This window comes from Mastacembelus armatus, chromosome 3 (assembly GCF_900324485.2).
Source record: "Mastacembelus armatus chromosome 3, fMasArm1.2, whole genome shotgun sequence".
In the NCBI taxonomy this organism is placed as follows: domain Eukaryota; kingdom Metazoa; phylum Chordata; class Actinopteri; order Synbranchiformes; family Mastacembelidae; genus Mastacembelus; species Mastacembelus armatus.
The window spans coordinates 20,044,558-20,055,241 of record NC_046635.1 but is presented as its reverse complement, the minus strand read 5'-3'; the positions used below and the strand labels follow the sequence as shown (position 1 = coordinate 20,055,241).

Genomic DNA, 10,684 nt, shown 5'->3' with positions numbered 1-10,684 from the left:
TGTTGTCATGGTTATAAAATTACAAACACCTATGAAGGTTTACATAGCAGTCATCGCCATTTAAAAAAACATGGTCTATTGTCAGGTCGACTTAAAATACAAACAGTTTGAAGGCAAGGGGACAGGACCCTGCTCAGTGGTCACTGTGGAATCATGGGAGAGACATGACCGAGAAGAAGACATGCACAACAGTGCTGTGTGGAAGAACGTGAAGCCAAGAAACGAGGGTGCAAAATCAAAGAAATTGCGACAATCAAAACGCCACACGGTCAGAAAATGACTTACACCGGACAAAATAATCGAGCAAATTTCAAACATACTAAGTTCACCATAATTCATATACGTTGGTTTTGTTCTTTTTTCACTGGTTTGGCACTTTATTGGAACAAATCTCTGTTCAAAAAGACTAAATGTTGTACAAAAAGTACCTCATGTATTGTTAACATAACTCGTAGAATATAGTACTTAACAGTAAGCATACGGTAAGTAAACACTTGTACATACTGTAGTTTTAAAATGAACATTCCAACAGATGTTTTACGCACATGCACAAAAACAAACAAACAAACACAACTGTCTCTCTCTCTCTCTCTCTCACTCTCTCTCACTTGCTGTCTCGCCACATTTGGGCCTCCACTGCTTCTGTTTGGACAATCTCATTCTCCAGCCTCTGTTGCTGCTGCTCCTTCTCCTTTTTTTCTTTCTAACCTCTCACTTAAGACAACACAAAATAATTAATACTGCATTTTTGCTTCACATTACGACACTTCCTCAGCCGAACGCGTGTCTGTCTTGAGACGCACAAACTCTTTGGCCACCTCGTCATTGGTCCTCTGAGAGAGTATCCTCATAATGGTGAGGCCCGTTTCATCCATGGAGATGCTCTTCACCAGGGGGTAGCAGGCGGAGCAGCTGCCCTTGTCAGCCAGCTCTCGGAGCTGGATGACCGTCATGCCAATGACGCGGTCCTCACGGGCAAAGCAGTAGTCCTTCACTGAGACGTGCAGCTCGTAGTTCTCTGGACCATGTTCGTTACTCAGAACACTGGAGGAGATGACATGGAGACATCAGAAAGGTGAAACTTAAGATCTCATATATGACGCAAAATTTCAAAAAAAAAAAAAACGATAACTAATAACGCACATATATTGTACACCATAGGGTTTAACAAACTGTAAATCAAATAGAAGGTTTTAATGTGCTTTTTTGAAATTAAGTCCAATTACAAACTGTAGATGACTGCAAACCATCTTCTTCAGGACATTGGCATTCAGCTTTGGTGACAGCTGAACATAACATGTCAGTAAAACAACTTGGCTGGCTCTGACATTTCTCCAGTGAAAAGCCGCCTTATTGTATGTGCGGATGCAAGAGACAATTCAATCATGTTTTGTGAGGGAAATGAATTTTTCTATTCAAATGAGAAATTATTCTGAGCCAAACCTTCTCTTAGACTGTTTTCTAATTATCCCCAGAGACATAACGGCTTATCAAAATTCAAATGACAATGCCAGGAGTGAATCTATATGCAGAGCAGCAATGGGCCTTCACTGATCACGCTGGCATTAGTACAACTCAGCCTAAGATCACTTGAGCTCAGCTATGAGAATGACAGTGAAAACACAGTATCTATACGTCTATGCATAAACAGTGTGCAACTAATGTGAAGAGAGCACAATTACTCACTACTGGAATGTTTCATTGTACTTTGGTGACCAATTGTTATTCTTGGTCTTGGTGCTGAACTTGCGCTTCTTGTCCGCCAGGTGTGGTCCCAAGGCGTTGACCTCGACAAATGGGCGGAACATGGCACTGGTCTGCCAGATGAGGTTGTTCACTGCAACCACTGAGAAATGCATTGGAAATAATAATCAGCAAATACAAAAAGTTAAGGGAACATGCACATTCCACACTAACCCCATTTTTAAAAGGACTGTATTCCTGGCCCCGTTTTCTATTTTTGGAAGTAAATCTATTCTATTCTAGTAATCTATTCCCACAGATATCTGGTTAAATGTAGAATCTGTCATATTATGCTGAGATAATGTCAAAGTACAACAGAGTTTCATAGCTGAAACATTTCCACTTATCTGGATCAAACTGCAAGGATTTCTTTCCAGACTGACAATTTTCCACAGTCAACAAAATGCACAGCAATAAATCCACTATGACAGACACTGACTGGTACAGGGGTTTGGACAGAACATAGTGCAACTGGAGTGTGCATTCACATCAGCTACATTTTCTGTGATTTTTTTTTTTTAGTATTTCCCAGGCAATTCTGGGAAATGCAGAAAATGGTTGTGGCCTCAGCTGCGTTGTTGCACTAATGAGATTACCACCATGAGCTGTCCATGGCGAGATTTTGAAAATTAGTAGGTGTGAATACATTTGAATAGAAATGACAAAAAGCCGATCTGTGTATAGGAAAAAGCTCACCCTTCACGCTGACTTTGTGCTCTCCAGTGCCAGGGTGAGAGATGAGATTCACTTGCATCGACACCTCTCCCACCGATCCGTTGGGTGACTGACCTGGACACACACCAAAACAGCAACAGGAGAATTGGAAAGAGGCAGGTTGAAAATCAAAGATAGGAGAAGAGGTAGAGGGGAAGCCAGGAAGAGAATTACAGGGACCATGAAAGAGAAATAAGAGACAGAACGAGAGAGGATGAAAGGACAGCATACAAAACGGTGGGTACAGCTTTATTTTTTTCTGGAGGTGATATCCAGAAATTGATCTAAAAAGTGGTGTATAAACAGCCCTCTGTCAAAACTACAAAAATACACCAAAAAAAAAAAAAAACAGTAGAGGAGAAGACTTGATTTCATCCCTGTGGCAGCTCAGGAGGAAGCACAGCCAGGGTTTCCCATGGCTTCAGGCTGAACAAGAACAACAAGAAAGAAAGAAAAAGAAACATGAAATAATCTGCCGTGTGTGGAGGCATTGGAAAAGGCAGATGGTATGAAGAGACACACTGAATAAATACAGTTCTACAAGATGAATTCATCGAAATGCTCAACTCAAGAGAACAACAAACAAAACACTGTGACTGTGGCTGTGACTGAATGAAAACAACATGAGTGCAAAAGAGAACATTATACCAGGAAGGAGGGGTGAACGAAAACAGTTGAAATGGAGGAAATGCCATTCTGGACATCACATCTTGCACAGTTATGTCAGCATTATAGTTTAAATCACACTGGGGCATGTTATTGCCAGGAAACAATTAGAATTGATTGCTGACCATGTGTCTCACTTTGCCTGATGCAAGGAATGTTGCCCATTTCGGCTCTCAGGACAAACAGATGTTGAACACTGAAGGGCAAGTGCCAGTGTGCTTGATGAAGGGGCATGCTGATCCAATAGGTAATCAATATATGCCAAACATGCACTGCCTATTATAGCTGGTAATAAAGAAAGAAACCCTATGATTTATTGTAATGCTGTTCAGAGAGGCTGGAGGATGCAGAAAAACACTGCTGCTGCTCAATTAAGCCCCGGACTGTGGGAAATTAAAACAGCAATGCCACAGCACTTCGCCTACCAACAGAAATAATGCAATGAGTAAAGAGACTCTAATGGAAGTCAGAGATGACACACTGTCAGTTTGTGCCTATATGAAATTATAATCAGGCAAGTTCACAGCAGATCCTGGAGTGGGCAGTTTTTAGGGTCATCAGACAGCAGAGTGTGTCTAAGATGAATGGTGCATAAAGATGATAAGGGAAAGCAAAAGTAGATAAAACAAGGTGACAGTGAGGAGGATCAGCTGATCAAGATAAGAGATGGGAGTTTAAGTTATTGAATTTTCTTCCTTTTTACTGTGTTGAACAACGAAGATGTCTGACAAATCAACTGAAGATTACTTTATAGCAGGAAGCTGTAAAAAAAAAAAAGCTCCCAAATTTACTGTAACAGCTATTCAACCTTTAGCCTGCTCCCCAACAAATGTGGAGACGTGTGCATACTCGGCTGGAATACACTAGTGCATGCCGTGGTTTGAATTTGTCACACAGGGGTTGGTGATTAATGAAACATGTCTAATGAGCTACATCAAGCATCAGCACATCTCCCTCACTGTTTACAACCACCTCACTACCTCCACTTAACAGACATCACATTAGACCACCACAGATAAAGAGTGACAACATGAGGAGAGGAGGGATGGGATGAGAGATTTAGAGAGGGAGGAAGAGGAGAAACACATTGAGCAATCTCAAAATAGCACACAGTGGCACTGTGCATCTATGCCCATCTGCCGTAAGTGACAACTGAAACGCTGGTTGGGCCTGCCGGCTGCCTGGCTGACTAGTTTTCTCCCAGTGCCGGTCTGTTTCCTGCCGCCTGTCTATGTACTGTTCTACAAGGCTGAACATACTGATGCTACCAGGAGTTTAAAGCTTCAGTGCCCCACTGGGCTGGATTCCCTCTCAAATCTCTCCGGACACCTAAAGGCATTTCCGCCTTGTTACAGAAAGAGACAGGAAAAAAGTTCTGCATACAGACAAATGAATGAGATGACACAAAAAGTGGGTCAGTGATAATAGAGAGGAAGAAGGTAGAGAAAGCAGAAGAGGGCATTTTCAGACTGACACTATCCTTTTTTTCATGACTGTTTATGTTTCTAATGACAGTGAAAAGTAGATGGCAAAAGTTTGGGAGCGTTCAAGCTCTTTGGGGTATGAGGGGAAAAGACCACAATTAAAATTTTATTTAGAGCAAAAGAGCTGAATTACTATTACAGTGAGGGGACGAATGCACTTGCTGGAATGTCTACTGCACATACTGTACTGTGCAAAAGTTTTAAGCACTAAAACGCACAGAGGATGCTTTTAATTTATCAGTTCTCAAAGTCCAGTAAGAGGAACCAAACCTAAATCTAATCAGTATTTGCAGCATTCCCTTAAACCAGCAGCCGTTCTCTTTGGTTTGATCTGCACACAGTTTCTCCTGGTACTTTGCAGCACCCTGGAGAAGCTGCTGCAGTTCTTCTTTAGGTTGCCCCAGTGTTTCTGTCTCTTCATATGATCTAAGACTGACTCCACACTACCCAGATCAGGGCTCTGTGGGGGTCAGACCATCTGCTGCAGGACTGCTGCACGTCTTGTCTCTGAAAATAGTTCTTCATGAACTCTAGTGGGTTCTTTATGGGCTTTGTCGTCCTGCACAATGGGCTGCACAGTGAACCTGAGATCATCCAGACACCTGATGTTGTGTGTTAAGAATCTAAAACATCTAAGTCTAAAACCTCTGTACAGTACTGTGCAAGACTGAAGACAAAAAGTGAGAGTTCCTTAGAACATAATGTAATGTAACACAACAGGAGCTAAGGCTGATGGGAAAACAGGCATTATGTCACATTAAGTTCAATCAACTCAAAATAACAATAGAAGCTGCAAGTGATTTTGAGGTAATAGGAATTTTCTTTAAATTTATCACTTGAGGTATATTATTATAGTAGTGAAAGACTACAGATCTGTATTATATAAACTGTAAACAACAGCAGCAACACAATAACCGTTTCACTCCCCCTGTTTATCAGGTCTAATCAGAATATGTTTACCGTGTGTTGCTTTAGAAAAGTGCTAATGCGCTGCTACAGCAGAGTATCCACAATCTGTGCTTTTTTCACACCTTTCTGGACACTCTCACCATCTACACATCTTTTAGCATTATTTTAACATTTCCTGCTTTTATAGCAGACAGCTCTGTTTATTCAGTATTTGTATACTGAAGAGAACTGCACTCTGTGTACAGTGAAATGAATTGAACTTAATCTAGCCCAACCATGGCTTAAAGAAAAGCCTCCTTACCTTGAGAGGTTTGGGTGCATATATATTTCTTGATCAAGGCATCTGTAGGTTGAGTGTAAAGGCTGAGAGCATATTTGAGAGACTTCATATCTGGGCTCTTTTCGAGGAAGGTTTTCTTCAGCCCATTTCCTCCAGCATGGAAGTATTGCTGCAACAAAGGAACAACCAAGCTCATCTTTAAAGCTTTCCAAGGTGTAAACATAAACTTTGAAATAACTTGGGAACATGCTGACAACCTCTTTTGAGTTTACAAATGAAAAGCAGGTTACAGTGGGCTGAGAAATAGTCTAGGATTATATGGGCAGTATACATTTTACAAAAACACAGAGAGACAAGGCAAGAGACAGCAGTAATAGCCTCTTTTTTACCTAATTACCATGTATTTAAATCTGAAACCAGTGCTTGGGTGGTTCATGCCCATTTGTGCTGATAAGCCTGATAGCTGAGGACAGAGTTTGGTTTCTTTTCAAATGCTGTCATCACACCCACATGTTGAAGGTGGGCCATGGACAGATCTTATTAAGAAATGAGGTTTTGCTGAAAAGAAGTGACGATGCAAATATAGGGATTTAGACATGTGTCTCCGTTTCTACATCATTTATAGCTTTCATTCTTCTGTGCTTGTTTCGTTATTTTTTTTGGCTCTATGCTATAACACATCATTTCAGGGACAAAGAAGTAGTTGTCGGGTTGTTTGCAGAGTAAGAGGAGGGTTTGCTGATACACACATACAACTTCATATTCTTAAATAGAAACAGGGTCCACACAGGCATGCACTATCTTCCTCAAATGTGTAAAGATGGCCCTACAGAAAGGGTGTCAGTAAATGTCTTTTGACTGGTGTCAGGTCAGTGCTTGGCAGGGACTCGACACAGTAGGAGGAACCGTTTTCTGCCTCAGCAGTGACTCACGAGTCGCAAAATATGACCGACACGTGCCTCTCATGAACTATAGATAATTTGGCATGCAAGGGGTGAGTCATAAGTAGACTATATGAAGAAAACAGCTAAACAGCACACACTTACATGGAAACTGCACATAAAACGTAACCCACAGCAAACAATACATATATTTTATAAACACAAGTTTATGTTTTCTGTCACAAATGAGTATGGAAATCTTACTGTAAGCAACGATAAACCTATACCTTTTAAAAAATATAACAAAGTGCACAGTGGGTTAGTTAAAATGACATTCTGAGCACCTAATAAGAGCCACATATCTTTTGATATATGACTTTTAACGTTAGAGTAATTGTATATATTTTAGTTTTTTTCATTTTCCTGTGAGAAATTTTAAGTTATTACTCAGCATATCTGCCATGGCTGGCACCTCCACAAATACAAGAAAGTGTGTTGGCAAAGTGTTGCCTTGTGGTCAAATATCACTACAGGCTTTTATTCTAGGCTGCACTGCTGCTCGCCCTCAGGCAAAAATGACCAGCCGAGCCAGTAGGATCAACCTGCATGCTCAAAATGTCACCTTGCCCCTGGCTAAATTACCTGCCAAACTGCCATATTCCCTACATGTCTTCTCTCTTATTGTTTTTCCTCCTTCCCTTGTCACTTTCCACTTCATTTCTTTCATTTCTTTCTTTTTTCCACTTGTCCTTTCTTTTTTCTATATTTTTTTTCAGTAGAGCAGCAGGGCCGTAATATTCCACAGACGGAACAGATAATCCAGAAATGGCAGTCTTATGTGTGAAAGCAGAAGAATCAGGTTAAAATCCATCAGTAACAGGAGTAGGAGACTTTGGAGAAACAATAACTGAAGGAGCTGTAAGTGGTGGAGTAGGCACAGGTTCTCTAGTGGTGGCCATCTTTGCAGCAGCCATCTTGAGTTACTTGGTGAGAACGATGAGCTCACTCAGGTCAGTGTTCACAGAAATGAACAAATGGTACATTACTGGGAATGTGTTAAATGGACTGACTGCAATATGATGGAAATATGATGCCAGTAAAATGCATAGCATGTCTTGATTTGACTGGCCAACTCTCAAACAGCATTACTGAACTGTGTTAATTGACAGTTTTCACTGGAACATTGATGTAAAGACTTACAGTGACACAACTGATCTAAACCTGCAGGTAGTTTCCTTGGAGACAGCAGAATCAATTAGTTTTCTCTGTACTTTACGGCGCAGCGTTCACTCAGTGGCATCTCACCATAACTCTCCTCTTGTCCCTGTTGAACTGAGGCTTGGTCTTGAAATTGTCTCATATGCCTTCACAACAAACAATCATATGGCAGTAAATTAACAGCACTGCATTTCACACTTTCTTTTGCTGAGAGCCTTTGGGCATCTTTCCATACTTTGGGATAATAATTAGATGGATGTTAGGAGAAGAGAATACACTGGCATCGTGTCATGTGTTTTCAAAACTATGATGGTATTTTTTTTCCCAGGCATGTTAAATGCATTTTAATGTGGGTGTATCATATTCTTGCAACTATGTAAGTCTCATCAAGAAACATGATAAAGCCATTCAACCTCTGTTACAAGTATCACTTCCCTTGGTAAGTATGCATAAAAATACCTCTCCATTTTAGAACTAAATGATCGAACAAAACATAAAACACACACATAGATGGGTTTTTGCTTGTTTTTTCCATTTCAGAAATGCTGTAAATGCACCCTTTCCAGAATCTCTGTATATCCAAATTGCTAATATGCCATGTGTATGTACTATGCATGCCTTTATGCAGTGGACATACAGAAAAAAATAGATGGGGAGACAGCAACACTTCATACACTACACATTTACGATGTCTTTCATTTCTAAAACACTAATTTATGTTCATTTCTATCCCTCTTCTTACAAACTGTAGCTCTGCTTTTCATTTTAAAAGTCAACTTTAGTTGCTGCACAGCCAGCAGTATACTCAGCTCACCTTGATGGTAGGAAGCACAAGGTCCATGGCTGCACACTGGCGTGGAGTCAAGCTTCTGGCTTCCTCTCGAATTACATGCTCCTGGAGGAATAGCAGATGAAGACAAACACTCTGCAGTTGGCAACACAGGAACACAACTCACATTCACACTTTGAATGTTAAGATGTTTCTCTGGCATAATGGTAAGCCATGGTCATGGCAGTCAAGATTCAACATTTACAGCATCAGTTGCAGTCATTTAAACTGTTATCGCTGAAAAATATCAAGTATCTGTCTCATGAGTGCTCTAAAAACTTGTAATCATCATGAAAATGTTGTCAATTCTAATTGGAGCATTCCTGATTTGGAAAATGATTACAGCAAATATGTTCTGGCACTGCAATATTTCACAGGTGTTTTCCTTGTAGGCAACAGATAAAAAGAAATGAATGTTTTATGAAGAGTGACTGAAAAACCTAAACCATCGACGCAAACAGACTTAAACTTTGGTCCTAATATACACGTGTTATGTGCCATGCAAAGAGGTTTGCAGAATATAACATTGTAAAAATGACCAATACTCCTTCTAATTAGAGGCTACCGATAAACCACACATACGTAGTAAATTAGAATAGGATATAGTACTTATGAACAGATATTGTGAAATGGTATTGCAGTGAAAAATATTTAATCAACATATGTACTAAAACTTGCTCTTTTTTAATGCCAGAACTGCACTGGGCCCACTTGGCTGGTATTAATTCAGATGCAGAAATGTCCTAATTTAGGAAAGACAATGTCATGGAGAAAAAAGAAATTTGTACATTATTTATGAACTTTTTTAATGAATTTTGATAACTCAAATAAATTTCTAGTACCATTGCTATTAAGTCTAGAATTGTGAATTCTCTTAGACACATGGCTATCTTCATGCCATATGTATGAAGGAAAACAAGACATTACAAATCTTCTTATGCAGAATTTTTGCGAAGGCAGATAAGCACCACCCATGAAATGACCATGGGCTTTATAGAGGTCAGAGGATACAAAGAATACAAGTGTCAAAGTAAGTCGCACAAAGCATTGTTTGTTACGAACAGCATGCCAACATGAATAACTCCTATAGCTTTTGTTCCATAAATATATGCCCTGTTAATGAGTGACATTACACCCATTAATTAAACTGAATTTTTAAGAAAATCACATCAGGGAATATACACTTTATTGAAAAAATTCAGGAAGGTCAGGATTATCAGTCATGACCAACAATAACTACTTAATCCCTCAGGATGGAGACAAGAACACATACATCTGCCTGCTAACGTACAGTACCCATATGTTGCCTCAAAGGCCACCCCACACAAACATAAATATGAATATAAAGACGCCAACAAATGAACACACATTTACCTTGCATTCTCCTTATGATTCAGAGCTGAAGCACCTCTCTGAGGTACTGTCATCCTACGGTTGTTAGTAAAATCGCTGTATAACCACCGATCCATTCCAACGCCTCACTACACAGAGCTTGCGGGATTAAACATCCCTTGGTCACATCAGCAATTAAGACACCAGTCTGGTTATGTTGCACTGAGTTTTAGTGCACAATACTAAAGCCTGCAGCAGCTTACATTGTCATGTCACTGTAGTGCATATACTATCTGTATTATCTATATTGCCTCTTCTACACTATTTACAATATAATACATAAAACATGTTCAGCACAGTTAGAGATCTCATTGTTGACTAAAATATGGGAAATCCCACTGGAACCACACATTATAAGGTTCAGAGGATATTGGGTTTGTGTGATGAAATACACAACATTCTTCCTGGCCTCATCCAAAAATTACCTTTAGTTTAGATAGCTGTCCCAAGTCCTTGGCTGCACTGAAGATCATCTGAGCTCCCTGATATTGAAGAAACACATTTTTTGGTTATGGCAAAAATAGACAAAGAAACTGAAGTCAGAAACACGGAAGAATAAATAAAACCG

General features: G+C 39.9%; 1 protein-coding gene across 1 annotated transcript in view; it reads right to left on the bottom strand.

Moving 5' to 3' along the window:
• Positions 1-297: 297 nt before the first annotated feature.
• LOC113122808 (protein unc-13 homolog C-like) overlaps positions 298-10,684 on the bottom strand; it is a 93,927-nt gene continuing 83,540 nt past the window's right edge. The window contains exons 28-33 of the mRNA XM_026294385.1: positions 10,542-10,598; positions 8,710-8,790; positions 5,818-5,965; positions 2,440-2,532; positions 1,687-1,846; positions 298-1,044 (exon numbers count right to left, since the gene is read on the bottom strand). Of these exons, the coding sequence (XP_026150170.1) occupies positions 759-1,044; positions 1,687-1,846; positions 2,440-2,532; positions 5,818-5,965; positions 8,710-8,790; positions 10,542-10,598 (825 nt within the window). The 3' untranslated portion in view covers positions 298-758. The remainder of the gene's footprint in view (positions 1,045-1,686; positions 1,847-2,439; positions 2,533-5,817; positions 5,966-8,709; positions 8,791-10,541; positions 10,599-10,684) is intronic.